At 40.7% G+C, this 20,537-nt stretch overlaps 1 protein-coding gene across 4 annotated transcripts in view; it reads right to left on the reverse strand.

Moving 5' to 3' along the window:
• Positions 1-2,698: 2,698 nt before the first annotated feature.
• RAD54B (RAD54 homolog B) overlaps positions 2,699-20,537 on the reverse strand; it is a 70,088-nt gene continuing 52,249 nt past the window's right edge. For 2 of the 4 annotated variants that reach the window (XR_013814929.1, XR_013814930.1), the window contains exons 12-19: positions 18,747-19,008; positions 16,428-16,494; positions 15,737-15,937; positions 13,503-14,349; positions 5,427-6,055; positions 5,122-5,302; positions 4,143-4,342; positions 2,699-3,056 (exon numbers count right to left, since the gene is read on the reverse strand). Coding sequence is in view for 1 of the 4 variants with exons in the window: in XM_079796121.1 (XP_079652247.1) it covers positions 14,132-14,349; positions 15,737-15,937; positions 16,428-16,494; positions 18,747-19,008 (748 nt within the window). In the remaining 3 variants the exon portion in view is untranslated. Of the gene's footprint in view, positions 3,057-4,142; positions 4,343-5,121; positions 5,303-5,426; positions 6,056-13,089; positions 14,350-15,736; positions 15,938-16,427; positions 16,495-18,746; positions 19,009-20,537 lie in introns of those variants that run through there. The other 2 variants (XR_013814931.1, XM_079796121.1) reach the window with 2 other exon arrangements.

Genomic DNA, 20,537 nt, shown 5'->3' on the forward strand with positions numbered 1-20,537 from the left:
AACTGAGGGTGTTGAAGGAGACAGGCTCTCAGGACCCTCCCAAGGCTCTCCCTGAGATCCTGAGGTTCTATGCAGACAGGCCTGCGCACCCAGGTCATGAGCGAAGTAAAGATCAGAGACACTAAAATTTTTGAGCTGCTGAGCTGCTGAGCTGCTCTGCTCCGTGCCCAGCATGCAATAGTCTGAATGACAAGAGACACTCGGCACAGTTCAGCCATGTCCAGAAAAGGGGGAAGGCTATTATATTGGGGTCAGGGAATAACAGTTAAACGATGAAAGGATCAATGTCCTTTAGGTAGCTGACTTGTTTCTAGGTCTTTAGCAGAAGGTGACTCTGGCCTGCTGTTGGGGAGAGGAGCCTGGATTGGCTTCTACCCCTCCTTCTACTGGACGTGAGCCAGGCAGCATTGATGCCTGGCCCCTGGAAGCTTCTTCACAGCTGTGAGGGACCAGAACACAACCCACCTCCAACCCTTACAGAACAAGACAGAAAATATTATCCACCCTCACCTATTCCTACAGTGTACTAGTAACCCCAATAAATGGATAAAGGTGCAAACAGAGATGGGACACTATAGCCCAGAATGACCAAGTTGATTTGTATTAAAAGGGCTGCCCTAGCCGATTTGACTCAGTGGACAGAGCATTAGCCCTCGGACCGAAGGGTCCTGAGTTCGATTCCGGTCAAGGGCATATACCTAGGTTGCAGGTTTGATCCCCAGGTCCAGTCGGGGCATGTGCAGGAGGCAACCAATCAATATGTCTCTCTCACGTGGATGTTTCTCTCGCTGTCAATGATTGCCGAGCCTTCACAAGGTCTTTTGTCGTGGCTTCATCCTTTATGAATCCAATGATTGCTAGAAAGTCCTTTCTCTGAGAATATTCTTGCCTTCCTGAAACCACGGAGCTCTCAAATAGCTTCTTTTCAAATGAAGGTCATTCATTATTGCTCATAAACAATAATCATCGGTGTGACCTGCCTGCCTCAAAGCCTTGACCAGAACACGTTCATGTGAGACTTCGACCCAGAGCAGAATGCCAGGCATTCGGGGGGACGCAGCCCCTCACCTCCCTTTCCACAGGGACATTGGAGAATCCAAATGCTGGTTTACTGCAGTCGAGAGGCCGCCCCGCAATCTGCTGTGTCATAAGCTGCCCCTGCTGATGTTTCTCTCGGGAGTTAACACAACACAAACACAAACATCTTAACACAAACATCAGGTGCTTGGTGTTGTGCACTGAAAACCTACACATGAGCGACACTTTCACATTTTGATGCTGCCGGTGAATGCTACAGGAGGGGCCTGGTTCCTAATCGCTTGTCTTCTGGCCTGGACGGCACGCAAAAATTGGGGTTTGGAAGCTGCTTTGGGGACTGTTAGCTGCAGAAGCTAAATGCTGTCCCAACCTCCAAAAGATATTGTCATTGAACATTAACCTCAGATATCTACATAATAGACACTTTTCCTTGCAATTTTACTCTCAAACAGGAGGGACGTTATCTCAATTGTGTCAGAGGTTTTGTCTATCTCTGAAGAATGATGCTATTTAGAAAACATTCGGGGTGGGGTGGAGGGAGGGGACCAAATAGCTTTTAGGACAATCCTGTCTTATTAGGCCAGACATGGAAGGAGTCTTGTCTTGCTAAGTTACTGGAGCCCAGGTGTGCTCCTGCCTTTCTCTGATCCCCTGGGTATCTTCATTTTATCATTTGATTCCTCAACGCTGCCCCCAAAAGAGGAAAAAGAGAAAGCAGAGGTTCCCAGAGCTGGGTTGGTTAAGTTCCTACTCCTTTGGATGTCTGCGGACAATAGTGGACAATATTTCCATTTTTAACGTGATGATCCTCCTTGATTCAGGGAAGTTAGTCTCATGGGGGATTTGATGTAAGATGGCAGGTGAATTTTGAGCCAAGGTTAAAAACAAAACGTTAGAACTCGATACAAAAGAACATTCCTTCACTCTTCCAATAATAAAAAGTGTAAAGGGTTTTCCGAACGGCATGCAAAAATGTGAAAGGTTTTTTTTTCCATGGGTTGCTTTACTTGTAGTTGATGTGAAAGAAGAAAGAAACTGGATTCATGACCTCTGGGCTCTCGGTCCAAAGATATAGAGAGACGCAAGCTGGAAATAGAACGAAAGGGAGGCGGCAGACTGACCAGGTTAGGGCAGACTGACCAGGGCTGACCATCTGTGGACATCAGACGAGGCTGCTCCAAACACAGCGGCCGGAGAGCAGCTCTGTGAGCTAAGGCCCTCGGGATGTCTCCACACTCACATGACAAGGACGTGGTGTGCCTCTCATGACCCTAATTTTGCTTCCAAAGATGTGAAGGAATTCACACTTGAACCACGACAATGAAGGAGAGTTCTTACAGCCTCGATTACCACACCGGCCCTAAGAGCCATTTCCAGCAAAGTCTGACCATACTGTCATCTATGGTCATCACAAATAGCCTATCAGAACCAAACCCAGAAATTGCAACCATTACCAAAAAGAAAAGAATAACTACATCCAAACCGGAGCAGGCTTCAGTGATTAAAAAAATGCTTACCCCGAACCATCAAAAAATACTTGTTTCATAAAGCAGGATTAGAGATCTGTCCCACTTTAGGCATATCTTCCTGTATGAAAGTTGGTACATTATATTCTATGGCTACTTAATACTATATACCTGACAACTAGAACCCATAACTCTGAAGAAAGACAACAGCTTCATCATTTATTTGCACGGTCATTTCTCCAAGGTTAAGTGGAGCAAGAAACATGGTGGAGAAGCATCTGCTGTATTCTCCATGCCGAAGGCAAGGAGGGAGTGTATTGATTGCTGACCGGGCTGTTTGTAGGGTTATCATTCACTTGGCATTGAAATTACCCTGTTGAGAACGTCAAGGTCAGAGGCTTGTGGATCCTTCCAACTTGGCCCAGAAGCAGAGTTCAGGTTCCAGTTGGTCAGGACCAGACACACCCGGAACAGCTCTCTAGCCAGACACGATGTCGGTGGCGCTGCATCCGCATCCCCTGGCAATCGATGGAGACGCCTGGCAGGTGTCCTCTGAGAAACACCGAAAAGAAGGGAAGGGTTTCGCAGATTGGATTTGGGGGAGAGATAATAAATTAAAAGTCAGTATGTCAGAGTCAGGAAAGGAACTTTACTGGGGCAAGTAGGTACTGATCGTAATTGGAGAACTGTGGAGAAAACAAATTGCATTTGGCAGCAGGAAAAGGAAAGATTCTACGTGTCAAGGTTAAAGAGAATTCTCTCCTATTTGAAGTGAGACTGGCCTTGGAACCTGCAGAAGGGCTACCACGTGGGTAGGAGAGAGATAACTTTATGAACTTAAAAGTAGTATGTTTCATCCCAGTTGAAATAGAGAATTAACACTGAAAATAATGAGAAAGCGGTTAAGCGAGAGGCTGGCCTTCTATCTCTGGCTATAATAACATGAGGAATTTTATCCTGAGGGCAACTTCACTCCATTGGGAGTGAACAATATGTCAAGGATTCTAAGGCAGTGTTTGCACTTCTGAGGAAAGAGTCATGATCGATTAGCAATGTCTGCCCTGGGCGCTGGATGGGGATGCCCATGCTGCATGTCTGCTGATCGGGGCTTACAGTAAGGAGTACCTTAGAGGTTTGAAAGCAAGATAAACTCCATCAAACAGAGATCCACATGTTTATTGTGAGAGAGAAAATTGCCCACAGATTTTAAAATGTGAAACCTTGTGCTGAAAAAAAGATGCAATCATGATTGTATCTTAGATTTAACTTATCTATTGTTTCGTTCGACAAATGTCTTCGTATGCCAGCCCGCCAGAAGCTTGGCACCAGGAATAAAAATGGGCAAAACCAATGGCTTCTGCGTTCCAAGAGTTCACAGTCTAGGAAGGGAAATAGGTAAGTGAACTGACTACCAGAGCGGCAGGGGGGTCAGTTGAGGATACTGTAGAAGGTTGGAAAATGGAGCCCAAAGATATCCACAACCCCAAACCTGGCCCCTGCGAATGCTAATGTATATGGCAAAAGGCGGGGAGAGGGCGCTTTGCAGATGCGATTAAATTAAGAATTTTGAGATGGGAAGGTTAGCCCAGATTATCTGAATGAACTGTAAATGCATGCACGCATATCCTTGATACATACCAAGGAAGAGAAGACAATGGGACCACAGGGGCAGAGAACAGAGTGATGCAATCACAAGCCAATGCCGAGGAATGATGGCAGCCACCGGGAGCTGGAAGCTAGAAGAGGCAGGGAACAAATTCTCCTCCAGTCTCTGGAGGGAGCAGGGCCCCACCAACATTTAGATTTTGGCCCAGTGGTGCTAATTTCAGACTCATGACCTAAAATTAAAAAAGAATACATTGCTGTTGAGTCCACACATTTTCTGATACTTTACTATGACAGTCATAGGGAATTAATACATAGTTTACAAGCGTGTAGGAGAGTAGCTCATTCAGGGTTCCTGGGTCAAGCTTGGGGGTTGATTCTGGTTGATTTAAACCAAAAGACTCCCCTGGAAGGCTCGGCAGTTCTCTTACGTGATGTTTATAGGATCTAGAGGAGCTGGAAGAGGAAGCTCAGAAAAAGGGGATGACCCCAGCATTAAAGAGGATCACCACCCTCTCCATTCTTACATCTTATTATTTCCCTCTGGCTTACAAAGTGTGAAGTCAATCCAAAGGGTTTTGGAAAGGAAAAAAGGAGAATTTGGGGTTGAAGCAAAAAGAGACCATGTATGACCCTTCTGTCCTTCACTGTACTACATCCTCGGCTTTTTGGCTTGGAATCTCCCATCCATCACCAACACTGAGAGCAACTCAGGAAGTGTGTATTACGTTGCTTAGCAACCCGCACTGTTTGGGTGACTAACTCCTTGCCTGGACATATATGAGTATAACTGTCTCTCTGCAGATTATAACTGAGTCACAAGTCTGCTTTTATGAGATCAGGGGAGAATAAAAGCATTACTTGCCCAGGTGGTTGCCTGCAGCTACTGAAATGAAGCAGAGCTCTAAGACCTTCAGGTGAGATGACTCAGAAGACTACCGGGAGGACAATGAGGATGAACAGGGAGGGCAAGTTTCAGGAATAGACTGGAAATAAATCCTATTAATATCACCCTTCCAGAGAGGCAGAGGAGATCCAGTCTAAGGGTCTCTGTCAGCCAGGGCACCAGTGCTGGGCTGAGATGCTCAGTAGAATCTGCAGGATTTATGTCAGACACCGTGGATCTCTTGCCATTGTTCTTAAATTGGGCCTTAACACCCAGAAGTTTCTTGGGAAGATGTAATGCTCATGACCTATGGATAAAAAGAAAACATGCTGAACATAAAGCATACCCAGCTATGTGCATATACCCTATATTGCTATGGGCATAAATAAGCCTATAAGCAAGTGATTCGCATTTAAGCCCCTGGAACTCACTGTCACTTGGGCCACAGGCTGCTCCTCGGCTGCTTGGTCTGTCTCTCCCTTGCCCTGACATCTTCTTGTCCCATCATCAAGAGAACCACAATCCGCCGAAACTGGTTTGGCTCAGTGGATAGAGCGTCGGTCTGCGGACTGAAAGGTCCCAGGTTTGATTCCGGTCAAGGGCATGTACATTGGTTGCGGGCACATCCCTGGTAGGGGGTGTGCAAGAGGCAGCTGGTCGATGTTTCTCTCTCATCAATGTTTCTAGCTCTCTGTCCCTCTCCTTTCCTCTCTGTAAAAAGTCAATAAAATATATTTTAAAAAAAAGAAAAAGAGAGAACCACAATCCAGGAGAGGTGCCACTTAGTAGTTGTACACTATGAGCAACTCTCCAAGTCCCAACTTCCTTATCTGTAAACTGGGCAAAATACAGGACTTCATTGTTCTGGAAATTTGATGGGATGATATAAATAAAACATGTATCACTGCCTGGCCCATAAAAAAAACTCCATAAATGGTAATAATTTGGATCAGGTTAGAATCCTAGCTCTATCGCTTACCAGCTGTTGATCTTGTATAGACTTTTCACCTATGTGAGCTTCCATGTCCTTCTTCCTAGAAATACCAATCATACAGAATTCCTGAGAATATTTAAATGAGATAGCATATATAAATGAGCCTGGCGCAGTATGAGGTATTCAACTAGTCTTCATTAATCAGTGAAATAACTTTTCTGCTTCTACCCACCTGTTTCCTCTCGTGTGGATGGACCTAATGCTTGCATAGTCGGGCTTACGTGGTTGTTTCCTCCAAAACAGAAATTTCTCTAAGTTAATTAGACGTTTACAAACAACTTAATGAGTAAGACCATTTGTTCTACAGTTTGATGTCCCTGGTGCCTGGCACATAGTAGATACACAATAAAATAAAAAAGTAAAATTAATTAAAACAAAGTAAAATTAGAGCTCTCCTCTGTCCCTGACTTCTTGCCCGGCACTACCTCCCAGCAGCCCCCTATTCCACCTCATAATGTTTCTTGAAATCTTATTTATTGATTTGATGAAACAGAGGGTAGACTCAGAAAGCACAATAGTGACAACAAAGATTAAATTCTGAAACTTATAGATCATTTCCTTTCCTGTGATTAGAGTTAAGAGAATAACTAACGATGTCTTTCTTTAAACTAGTTAATAACCAAACCATTATGTAGAGTTGGTGTGGTTGGGTGAGAGGATGCAATTCATGCATCCCCAAAATTACACAAGTTGACCCACTGGGGTATGGGAAATATTAGAACTTTAATACAATTAGTACAGCAGTAAATGTACAAAATGTATAAATAAATGAGTTCTATTTTGGGGGGTGCATACTCATAAACTGTGATGGAGTTACAGCTTACACAATCTTCGTATGCCAGCCCAAACAGTGATCATTCACTTAAACCAGTGGTCGGCAAACTCATGAGTCAACAGAGCCAAATATCAACAGTACAACGACTGAAATTTCTTTTGAGAGCCACATTTTTAAAACTTAAACTTCTTCTAACGCCACTTCTTCAAAATAGACTCGCCCAGGCCGTATTTTGTGGAAGAGCCACACTCAAGGGGCCAAAGAGCCGCATGTGGCTCGCGAGCCGCAGTTTGCCGACCACTGACTTCAACCATATATTTAATGTTACAGTTCGCCATTATTCTTATACCCAAAACTTATCATGACATTTTAACTTCATTACTTTAGATGTGTAGTTAGAGTTACCAGCTTTTGAAGGTCAAATACCTTTATTATATTTATGGGGAAGGAAGGGAGAAACAGAAGGGATGGGATAAGGAAAGAGGGAAAGAGGAAAGGGAAAAGGCCATGTGGATTAAACTGATAAAAATCTCCAGAGAATAACTTAATCACAACATGCATCCTGCTAATATTTCTATGACTAACACCGCCAGTGATAGACAATGTAGAGCAATGCACAAACAAAACCTAAGTTTTGTCAGGCGATGTAGACAAAAAATGGCCCAAATCGAGTCAACAGAGACCAGCTTTCTTCCACAACACAAAGCTCAGTGTGGTGCTGGCCGGATGTCTGATTTGTGCTCTCTTCATCTGCTGGCCTCTCCTGGTCTGTGATCTGGGCCTGGTCCTTGGCTATTGACTCCTGGGGCTGTTTATAATTATCTGTCCTGCTGATGTCTGCTTTTCCATTCTATAAAAAGGGATTAAGTCATGACCAGAGGCCCCAAGGTTTCCCCAGGCATGTATAGGGCAGTAGGCCATCCATTCAAAGTGGCTAAATGGTTAGAGAAGTTACAAGAGGTCTTCTTCTTAGAGGAATGTTTTTGTTAGATGTTAAATATTTAAACATTTTCCTCCACTCCATTATTGAAGCTTCTCATTCTCCTACCTAGCTACACAGGTACGAATGCCGGTGCCATGTCTATTGTCTACAACTACCAAGAGGGTGGGGTATACCCTACTCCCATGGACAGTCTTGCCCCAACATTCAGGGCTACTCAGGGCCCATTAAAGCTGGCTTCTAGACACACTCATCTTCTGAGAAGTATTCCCTGTCTGTTATCTGAATAACCATTATTAATAAAACAGTCCACTGGTGAGTCAGCCCAGTCTTGTTTGGGCAAGTCATGACTGACTAAGTCAATTCTCAGACTTGTGACCCAGGGGTTCAGGGCCAACATGGAATAATTGCTCTTTCTTCTTTGTCATTTTAGGGCCAAGGTTTTAGCCAGCTGAAACATGAAGTTAACTAGTATGGAGACAAAATTTAAAATAATATTTCAATACAAATAAAGTTTTCCATTTAAATAAAATTTCCAATTTGGTGTTACAGTCACGCGCCATTTAACAACAGGAATATGTTCTGAGAAATGCAGCGTTAGGCAATTTCATCCTCATGCAAACATCATAGAGCGCAATTCCATAAACCTAGATGCGATAGTCTACTACCATGATTATTTGTGCTGTGCTTTTATATGACTGGTAGTGCTGTAGGTTTGTTACACCAGCATCACCACAAACAAGTGAGTCATGTGTTACGCTACACAGAACAGCTACTGCATTACTAGGCAATAGAAAATTTTCAGCTCCATTATAACCTTATGGGACCAACAGGGTATATGCAGTCCATTGTCCATTAAAATGTCATTATGTGGTGCGTGAAAGTATTGTTAAAATGCTTTCATGACTTTTCAACACTTCATTAAGGCTCTTCTTAAGGACATCCATGTAACCCCATCCACCCTCTTCTACTTGGATTTTCACTCTTTTAGAACATTTCCCCTCTCATCCCACACCTTGAATCCTGAGCCATCTGATCCACCTGTCCACATCTACCCAATCAGCAACATCTAATTCACTTCACACGCCCTCCTGAAGCTTTACCAATGTTTGCAGCCCACATCAATTGCCCCCCTTCCCCCACCTTTGTAACAGCCCATGCACAGCCCCGTTAATTTAAGCCACTCTATGCTATTCTCCAATGATACAGGGAAATCTTGGATGTGTCCAATGAGCACATTCAATAAAACTCAGCATTCATGATCATATTGTGTACAAAGCTATATATAGTCAATCAGCATGTTTAGATCTTTGACCTTAAGGTTGCCTGTTTCTGTGTTAATCAGGAGATGTGCGACCATGCCAAGAACCCTGGTGTGAAGAAAATGCAAGGTCCTAGAAACAAAACATACCTGATAACTCCTTATACTTATGTGAGAGAATTTCTCCAGTTTAAATACTTTAATGTTACTGAAGAGTTCCCATATCCCAGGCACTATATTACTAAAAAAATAAAAATAAAAATCTTTTAGGTAGCCTATATTATCCCCATTTTAAAAATAAGGACTCCGAGATTCAGAGAAATTAAGTAACTGGCTTAAGGTCACACAGAAAGTAAGTTACAGGCCGAAGCCAGTTTGGCTCAGTGGATAGAGCGTCGGCCTGCGAACTCAAGGGTCCCAGGTTCGATTCCGGTCAAGGGCACATACCTTGGTTGCGGGCACATCCCCAGTAGGGGGTGTGCAAGAGGCAGCTGATCGATGTTTCTCTCTCATCGATGTTTCTAACTCTCTATCCCTCTCTCTTCCTCTCTGTAAAAAATCAATAAAATATATTTTAAAAAAGAAAAAAAAGAAAACGAATTCTCTTTAAAAAAAAAAAAGAAAGTAAGTTACAGAACTAGGATTTAAATAGGTTTCTATGACTCCAGTGCCAACCTCCTCAACCTCTATACTGCTCTATATATGAGCGTACTGTGGATCTGTGTCTGTTCATTTTGTTTCTCCACCAGAATTATAAATCGTTTGAGGGTTTATAATGATAATACTGTTTATCATAATAAGAACTACCATTTATTAAGTACTTACTATGTGCCAGGTGTGCATAACATTTGAAAAACATATTTAATTTCATTTAACCCTCACACAACCTGATTATTGAGGTACTAGTCCCATTTCACAAATGGGGAAACTGAGTCACAAAGCATTTAAATAGCTTGCCCAGAGACATACACACAGTGGAACAAACCCAAGTTCTCCAGGGCTTGAAGCTTACATAAGTGTAGTAGGAAAGCTCTCCTCAAGAAAAAATATTCAAAAATACAAAATCAAAGATGAAAGTGAATATTCAAAATAAAATTAGAAACCACAACTAATCACTTGAGTCTTAGATATGCAAGTTTCTCCGTTCTGAGATGGCTTTGGACAATTCCCCTGAGATGCTCACACACAAAACGCTTCCTAGTTGCTCCCTCGCTTTCCCTCACCATATAGAACTCTGTGACTCCTTTCACGCACACGGGCGTGCAAGGAAGGGGCCTTGAGCCTGAAGCAGCACTAGCTCGTGATAAACCTGCCTCCAGACAGACGGGACTTAATCCTGGTCTGCCCATCTCCAGAGCCCGCATCCAAGGTACCATTTTGGATTTGCCCAGACCAGAGGGCTGTTCTTAAAAGCAAATTTATATTTTGCACACATCATGCATTATATTAAGTCCATTTTCTTATCAAAATGTTCCATATATCAAGTCCCAGGTATGCTCTAAAGTTCTTGAACAAGAGTTATTATTCCTCTATAGTTTTCATAATAAGGTTGCAATTTAAAATAACAATATTCAAGATATATCTTTGTTAGCATGGCAATCAAAAACTCACACCACATATACTTTGGGGATCAACGGACATCTAAAAACAGTAGCAGCTTCTTTTTCCAATGGAGAAATGTAAAGTTTGCCTCTTCGTGTATGATTTATCTTCACTTGAGAAATCATCAGGAAATCAAAAAAAGGAGAAATGTTCATTTCTAGACTATGAATCATATGAGAAAATTGCAGTAACTCTGTATCTTTTCACACTGGCCTGCTTGAAAGACTATTTCATTTTTTATCCTTATTTCACATTTAACTAACATAATTAAAATAACATAATTACATAATTGTTATTGAGGAAAAAATACAGACTAAAGTTATTGTCTGAGAGAAATATTGAGGTCAAAATGTCTTTTATTTCTGTTCTTATATTAAGTATGGCCCAAAAAAAAAAAAAACCTCAAAATAACCATACTTAATGTCTCATTTGGGAATAGTTCACTTCCCCAATGCCTTTCGGAGCATCCCACAAGTCACTGTTTCTGTTTATTTTGGTTAACAAGATATCCAAATCTTCATCCAGTATTCTGATGAGTTTTAAGAGTATACTTCCAGTATCAATTTATTTACATTGCTATCAAATGTATGGGGTTAATGGTGTGGATACAACTGACTGACCATCTGGAGAAAAATTAATTAGATACATCACTTCTTACACCAAAATAAATACCAGCAGAATCGGAGACTTAAGTAGAAAAAAGAAAGCACAAAAGTACAAAAAAATATATAGGAACTTCCACTTCTTGTAGTAGTAACTTAGGTAATTCAACTGACTATCCTGCTGAGAACAACAAGGCAAAATATTTTTATACACACACCTACCACAGAGGACCCAACTATTCCACTCCTAGATATTTTCCCAAGAGAAATAAAAGCATCTGTTCACACAACGATTTTAACATAAATGTTCATAGTAGTTTTATTTATAAAAGCCCAAAACTGGAAACAATCTAAGAGCTTGTCAGCCTGTGAATGCATTAAAAAAAATTATGAGTACATACACAAAATAGAGTGCTTCTCAGCTTTTTAAAAGGGCTGAACATACAACACAGATAAGTCTTTTTTTTTTTAACACAGATAAGTCTTAAGGCAATAAAGAATCCAGACAAAAAAGAAGAAATACTTTCATTTCTTCAAAATGGTATATTTTAATGAGCACTTTGTTAGGCATAAATAGAACAACCAAAACATTCATTTATTTTTTCTACTTATGGAATAAACATTAGGGTTCCCGAGTTTTCAAAGCCATCTGACAGTCAAAGAATTCCTTAATGATGTTTATGGAAGAGAAATGAAAAATAGTTACTGAAGGACTCCCAAACATTCTCAATAAAACAAGGAATTTTTCATTCATGCAAGTCAGTTCATTAAACCTACCTTCATCTTACAACAACTACAGTGTTACTTTTTTTCAACAGTCTATGCATTCGATCAGTTTTTAAAAGGTTGATCACTTTTTATTTACTTTATCATTTAATACCTACCCCCACAACCCATACCCCCCCGCAAACCCATGGGGGGTGGGAATAAGTGTAAAACTCTGGTCATACAAAATGCTCTTGAAAAAATCCTGTCAGTCATATTGGTAGCTAGTGACTTGCCCATTTTTTAGCTGTCACAGCAGCAGCCTATGAAAACAGAGAGCCCTATGCTTTAAACATGCCTGGAATGCCTAATGCGTTGAGACAATTGTGATCTGTTGCTGCCACCAGCAGGTCATGCTCACAAAATGATATTTTCCCCTTTGCTTTTGTTTTATTTCCAGCTCACCTACAGATATTTCTTGCCCACCAAATCCTTAGATGAAATAACAAGTCTCTTTCATAGGTATTCTCAGTAACAATGACTTCTAAAAATATATACTATACAAAACCTTTTCTTCCTTTTAGAAATACATCTAATCTTTTTCCTTGTCTTCTCTTCCTTCTTTCATTTTCCTTCATAATCCCCATAATTCTTACTTTTTTAAGATCATTTTTCTGGTAAATGTATTCCTTTGTTGTGTCTGCCCTTCAAAAACAAAAGCAGCATGTCTACAAACTGCTTTAGATCCAATATATTAATTTGGGACCAACTCAGAGAAACAGTACCATCTGTTGATTATACACATTGTTTACTGCAAGTCACGATTTCCTAAGAATCCCGAAACACCAATCAGAAAGAACATGTGCACCCCAATTTTCACAGCAGTGTTATTTACAATAGCTAAGATCCGGAAACAGCCCAAGGGCCATGACTAGATGAGTGGATAAAAAAGCTGCGGTAGCCCTAGCCGACTGACTCAGTGGTTAGAGCGTCGGCTTGGGGACTGAGGGTTGAGGTTTGAATCCGGTCAAGGGCATGTAGGGCAGTTGCAGGCTCATCCCCAACACCAGTCAGGATGCATGCGGGAAGCAACCATTTTATGTGTTTCTCTCACAGCGATGTTTCTTTCTCTGCCTCTTCCCCTCCCCTTCCACTCTCTCTAAAAATCAATGGAAAAAATACGAGAGAGAGAGAGAGAGAGAGAGAGAGAGAGAGAGAGAGAGAGAGAGAATAAAAAAAAAAGAAAAAGAAATAACTATGGCACAGTTACACAATGGTACATTTACACTACACAGTGGCTGTAAAAAAAAAAAAAAAAAAAAGGAACTCTTACCATTTGTGAAAGCATGGATGGACCTGGAGATTATATTAAACTAACTTTAAATTTACCATTATATTAAAATAACTTTAAATTTACCAAGTTATTCAATTATCTGACACATCTATGTCTAATGTTCCTAATCAAATTAGATTTTCCAAAAACAGGTATTTTACCATTTTTTAATATTCCTTATGAAAATTCCTTAGAGGGTACTTGATAAAAGTGTATTAATTAAGGAATTACTAATAAACAATTATATAATGATAGATGTCTTTAATGTTTTAACATTTAAGACTATATGCCCTACCTGGTTTGGCTCAGTGGATAGAGCATCGGCCTGCAGACTGAAGGGTCCTGGGTTTGATTCCGGTCAAAGGCACATACATGCCTGGTTTATGGGCTCGATCCCCAGCAGGGGGTGTGCAGGAGGCAGCCGATCAATAATTCTCTCTCATCATTGATGTTTCTATCTCTCTCTTACTCTCCCTTCCTCTCTGAAATCAATAAAAATATATTTTTAACAAAGAATATATATAAAAAATTAAACAATAGTGCTGTATCAAAACTCTGATACACTTTGCAACAAATTTATTACTGTAATATAAGTAATTCTATCCAGAGACATAGAAGCAAGGAAAAGACTGTGGAATCTCAGGGAAGGCGGAGATGGTTGGGTAGGTGGGAAGAGATCAACCAAAGAACTTGTATGCATATATGCACAACTCATGGACACAGACAATAGGGTGGTGAAGGCCTGGGTGGGGGACAGGGGAAGGCTAGAATGGGTCAATGGGGGGAAAAAGGGACATATGTAATACTTTCAACAATAAGGATTTAATTAAATAAATAAGTAATTCTAATCATTTTCAAAACTTACATTTAATAACTGTTATTTTTTAAAGGGGGGGTAAGGGAATGTCATGAAGTAATCTTTCATTACAGAGCAGTATTTTGATTGGTTATATTCTGAAAAAAGAATGACACATTTTCTCTTATTCTTTCAAGAAAAGGATCTTTAAGATTTAACTGATCTCCAGAAAAGTGTTTCCATTGCTTCAGCTGTGACATGGAGAGAGGTTTCCGGGAGTCAGACTTCTTGTGATGTGGACCAAGTTGACAATTTCTAGAGACAGGGAATTTTTCCAGTGAATCACCTGCAATAAGTAAAAGAATGAGAAAATCCTTAAGCCAATCAATATTCTACTATATATAATACTTTTTATTTTATGATATAACGAGTTTATGCAATTTATTACATTTTGTTCTCTGATCTCAAGGACCTTCTGATCTAATAGGAGACATATTAAACAAATAATCATCCAGAGATATGCTACAGGGCTGCAATCCCTTATCTAACACCTTTGGGACGAGATATATTTCCAAATTCAGAATATAATTGGAACAATCGGGGACAACACTCCATAATCAAGTCCATTATACAGAATATTTATAACTAAATAATAAAAAAACTACATATTAAAATTATAAGATCCAGCCTTGGGGAAAATTTATAGCCTTAAATACCCATTTCATAAAAGGAAACTGAAAATCATTAAGCTAGGCATTCAACTTGAAAAATAAGAAGAACAGAGTAAATACAATGAAAAAGGAAGAGAAGATAAAAGCAAAAATTGTTAAAATAGAAAACATACGGTAGAGGACCCAATATTAATTTATATAAAATATAAAGTTTCCATGTCAGTCTTGTACAGTCTAACTTCCTAACCTACTCAATATAATTTATCAAGTGACTTCAAACTCTTGAACACTCAAGTCCCACTTGTGATCCAGTTCCTATGTGAATGGTATTAATTACAGAGGACTGATGTTTTTATTTATTTATTTATTTATTTCCTCAACTGGGGATATTTTTCCATTGATTTTTACAGAAAGTGGAAGACAGAGGGAAAGACAGAAATATCGATGTGAGAGAAACACATCAATTGGTTGCCTCCTGCATGAGCCCCGACCAGGGCCTGGGCCAGGGAGGAGCCTACAACTGAGGTACGTGCCCTTGACCAGAATCAAACCCGGGACCCTTTGGTCCAAAGGCAGGCACTCTATCCATTGAGCAACACTGGCTAGGCCAGGACTGACATTTTTGGCTTCACTTAACCAGCACTAGCAGTTAGTTCATCAGGTACTGGGAAGTATGGTGGCCCCTGCTAACCACCACCTCAGAAACATTATGATTAAGGTCTACATAAATTAAACAAAGAGTAAGCTTATTCTGTCAAGTGTATGTTTTGAGGTAAATGGAAATAAGGATTCTAATTCTGAAGCCATTATGCCAGAATTTGAAAGATTTCTCTAAGCTAAATTTCTCACAGCTGTTTCAGAAATAAGCCAAATGGAGAGATTAAGGTTCTAATTAATATCTTCTCAAAAACTGATCTGGCAGTTGCCCTCTGACTTGCAGGGGGAAAGAAACTAACATATACAAATGGTAAATATTTTAGTTATTCTGTATTTAAATACTTTCAACTACTGCAGAGAGACAAATGAACTTTACCATCCTAACAGAATTAACAGACAACAAACCTGTATGGTCTCGGTCTCCTGCACATTCACAGTCAAGCAGGTCATGAGTCACACAGTGTGAACTTTCGTGTAATGTGAACAAATCTTTAAGCTCCTCTACTGAAAACTGGATATGCTCAGATGTCTTGGCCAGGTCTACAACTGCCCCAGAAAGGCCTTGCTTACTGATCTGTCTTTGATAGATCTTTTCTTCTATTGTACCTGAAGAGAAAGCATTCATTAGATTTACTGCAGATCCTTATGTCAGTTATTTCTGCAGGGTAAAATATAGTTAGCATATAGTTAACAAAATAACAATAATTACTAACATGGAAGCACAGATTAACAACAACAATAATTCTTTTTATACTAGAGGCCCGTTGCATGATATTCGTGCAAGAATAGGCCTTCCTTCCCCTGGTTTCGCTCCCGGCCGCCCGGGAGCCTGCAAGTCCTCGCTTCCGGCCGGAGCACCGCTCCTGTAGCTCCCTCCGCCCCCCACGCCCTCCCCCTCATTGCAGGCGTCCTGCCCCACCCGCCGCTCCGTGCCTGCATATGCAAATTAACCTGCCATCTTTGTTGGGTTAATTTGCATACTCACTCCTGATTGTCTGTTGTGCAATGTGGAGGTACGGTCAATTTGCATATTTCTCTTTTATTAGTGTAGCTTACTTAAAGGGATACATTTTTTGGCACATTGAAGGGTTATTACCTGTGGTTAGGAGTCTGTAAATATGTACTGGATGTTTCTGACCATCTCTCCACACTCTAGACATTGCCTTAGAAAATAAATGAGAATTCTGAGAGTACAGTTGAAACTAATAGCCTTTTCCCCATAAGCAATTTGCATTAATACATTTAAGATTAGGAATTCTTGATTTTACTTATAGCTTCAAAAAACAAAGCCCAGGCATGTCAAAGCATTCTCCACTTCCTATCTTTTTCCTGAGAAATAGAAAGGCACGGACACCCACTGTGGGGCTGTAAAATAACCAGAGGAGCGTCAACAAGGTGAGAGGGTCTATCTGCATCAGTGAATGACACAGTGAGTTTAGATAGCAAAATGCAAAGAACTGCCCTGGCCGGTTTCTCAGTGGTTAGAGCACTGGCCCATGGACCTAAGGGGTCACAGGTTCGATTGCCGGTCAAGGGCACATACTTCAGTTTGCAGGTTTGATCCCAGGGCACATGCAGGAGGCAACCATTCAATGTGTCTCTCTCACATCGGTTCTTTCTCTCTCTCTCTCTCTCTCTCTCTCTCTCCTCTCTCTCTCTCTCTAAAGATCAAGGGGGAAAAATATATGCTTGGGTGAGGATAAAAAAAAAGAAGATGAATGCAAAGAAACCACATGTAGCTTGAGCACAGAGGGATTATTCCCAGTCCGAGTAGCTCATGATTCATCCCTGAGGAATCCTGAGGACGCCTGCAATCAGTTCAGGCTCTAGGTAGTTCCCTGAGGTTTCAGGATCAATGATGCCATGCAGTAAGGGTTGATGTGCAAACCCTGCACTTTCCAAAGAAAGGTCTGGCCTTCCCACCAGCTGCAAGTAGACAACCTCTAAGCCCTTGGAGTGTCCTGCCTGATAAAGGGTCTCTGTTTACCTGGGGCCTTGCAGCCACTAGATCTTTTATGCTAACAATGTGATTTAGGTGAGGGCTTTGGGCCCCGTCCTGTCAGTTTGCCCTCTGGTGAAGTTGGAGACTGAATAACTGAGGTCACTCAAGTACTTCATGCCTACACGATCAACCAACAAAAACTCCAGACACCGAGATGCAAATAAACTTCTGTTTGATGGTACTCATCGATGCTGGGACAATTAAGTGTTGTCCACAGAACTCCACCAGGGGAGGAAAAAGGGAAGCTTGTGCCTGGTCTCTACCCCATGTGCCTTTTACCTTTACTGATTTTAATCTGTATCTTTTCACTGCAATAAAAACACAGATAGCAACTGTGGTGCAAATCTGTAAGTAGAAATCTTAGAATACATAAAGATGGACTGTATTCTGAAGTAAACCAAAGCCTTCTTCTGAAATATTTTCCGAAATAAGCTAATTTTATATCTTTACTATACTCTGCACAAACATTGATTATAGCACCTGTGATACTTAATTGTCTTCCCCTGATGGTCGTAAGCATCCTGATGTCCCAAGATGCAAGTGAACTTCCCTGTTTGACAGTACTCATCGATGCTGGGAAAATTAAGTGTTGTCCATAGAACTCCGGTAGGGGAGGACAATTAGAGCCTGCAGTACCTGCAGCAACTTAGAGCCTAGAGACATACAGGTTTGGGTTTGAATCCTGGCTCTGCCCTGTATAAGCTATTGTTAGGGGCAAAAATAGAATACTGGGGACTAGCTGCGGTTATGGGAAATTTAATCATGCTCTGTTAACCATGGTTGCCTTGTGTTGGTTAAAGAAAGGACATTCTGACCTGGCTGGGAGTTGTGCGACCCCAGGACCTGGGATTCAGCCTTGGACCTGGGAGTCAACCTTGGAACCATTCTCATTCAAGAACTGCCTGTTATCATGGAAAGATTAACAACTTTGTTGCCCAAACAATAGAGTCCCACCCCAGTCTCCTATTTCCCATGCCTATAATCCATATTTCCCCGTGTGATCTTTGTCTTTACCCTATATCAGCAGCTGGCTTATGGGGGCTGCAGAGCAGATTTTTGTGGATGACCTGCTGCTCTCCCATACTGCCGGCAATATTGGAATAAACACTCATATATGATTCAACCCTGTCTCTGCTTAATTGGCTCAAGTAGTGACAGGTAGCATGGACCCATTGATTGTCCAGTTATACCATGTGACCTAGAACAGGCTTTCATATCTTCATCGGCAAAATGGGGCTATCCACACTTAGGATTATTGTGAAAACTGAATAGATGTGAAGCACTTAGCAGAGTGCCTGATGCAAAATAGGGGCTCAGTTACCACACATCATCAGCATTTACCATACATCATCATCTTTGTATCCCCAGCAGGCATTCTATAATGTTTATTTAATGCATAAGAACTAGTCCTACCTGGATATCAGTGGCTGGATTCCAATCAATGTCATAGAGAATTAAGTGAGATCCTCCAATAAGGTTAAGTCCCACGCCACCAGCTTTTGAACTTAATAAAAAAATGAAATCAGAAGAGTATTTACTATTGAAGCCATCAACAATTTGCTGCCTTTGAGAGATTGGTGTTTGTCCATCAAGTCTTGTATAAGCATATCCATGACGCTTACATACTTCTTGTAAAATATTCAAAGTTTGTGTGTAGTTGGATACCAACACCACCCTGTCAATCAAAAAGAAAGACTCTTGGTATATTTGAAGAAAATTACCAAATAATATCATCACTGATATTTATAGAACATGCAACAATGGCCGTATACATTAAAACTCAGGTTCTCAAAAAAACAAAAACAACAAAAAAAACAAACTCAGGTTCTCCTTCAAATTCAATTTTAAAGTTAATATCTAAGAGACTTTCCAGTTTTAAGATAGTGAAGTAAAAACTTCTCTGCCTTCTTCACCTCTCTAAAGTCACCCTAAAAACAGCCAGAGAATGAGAAACAGAAATACAAACTCTATCTTTGAGGTTTTTTTTAAAGGAGACATTTATATACGAAAACAGAAAATGATGAAATAGTGATCTACTTATGAGTACAGAGAAGGTGAAACCTTAGTGCCCAAAGTGGGAGATTCCAATAAGAAACAAGTGCAAGTTCATTCACCCCAGAGAATCTTCTTAAGGTACCCCAGAAGGAAGGAGACTGGAGCTCTGACAAGAGCACTGATAACAGAACCCAGGCCCTAGCCCACGTAACCAGTTGACTTTTCTTTCTCAATACAATGTTTGTTATCTGGAGAAAGTAAACCAAAGAAACAAGACTAGAGGACTTTAAGAGACAGGGATGTAATGACTAATCAGAATGAAAGTATGCATACATATGGTCCCAGTCCCCTTTTCCTGCCAACCCCTAGAACAGCAGCAGCCAGGCATCCCTCTTACATCCCACCCCAGGAAAGATATTATTGGGAGATTCATCTCTGAGATGACATGAATGGCCCCAGAGAAAAGATCCACAGAGATAAGGAATCCCTAAATAAAGAAGCCAACTCGCTGCCTAATTACCCAATGAGGGTGACCAATCCACAAGCCTCACCCATGCACACACAACATTCAGTAAGTTTTACTGCCTCACTCTTACATATAAATGGACACCACAGGTCACCATTTGCGGTGAGTCTCCAACATTAAAAATAGAACAAAAAAGGAGAAACCTGAATAAAACAGCAATGGAGGAAACAGAAAACAACATCCTCACGTAAGAGATAACATTCACAAGAAGAGGAGGCAATTTAAAAAATCAAGAATGAGGGAAATATCTTGTAAATTTAAAATGATAGCCAAACTGTAATTTTCACTGGAGATTTTGCAGATAATAACAAGAGAGTCTGCCCAGAAATAGATTAAAAAGGAATGTAATGACCAATAAAAAAGAAAATAATTAGATTTAGGTGTCCATTAAAGAGTTAGAAAGAAGGATGTGGGAACTAGAACAGAGGGCTGGACGAGAGAGACAAACTTGGAATCTATGGGTGATAGTTAAAACTATGGGGAGTAGAGATAACCCAGAAAGAGTGTTTAGAGTAAGAAGGAGGCTAAAGAGAAAACCCTAAGGGGTATCAACATTTAAGGGATGGTAAAAAAAAAAAAAGGGATTCCGAAAGAGCTTAAAGTACAAGCTGGGTGTTATAAGACTTCTCTAGGGTCTTTTTTTTAATATATGTGTTTATATTTATTTTTTTCTTAAATAAAAA

This window comes from Cnephaeus nilssonii, assembly GCF_951640355.1.
Source record: "Cnephaeus nilssonii genome assembly, chromosome: 18".
Lineage (NCBI taxonomy): Eukaryota > Metazoa > Chordata > Mammalia > Chiroptera > Vespertilionidae > Cnephaeus > Cnephaeus nilssonii.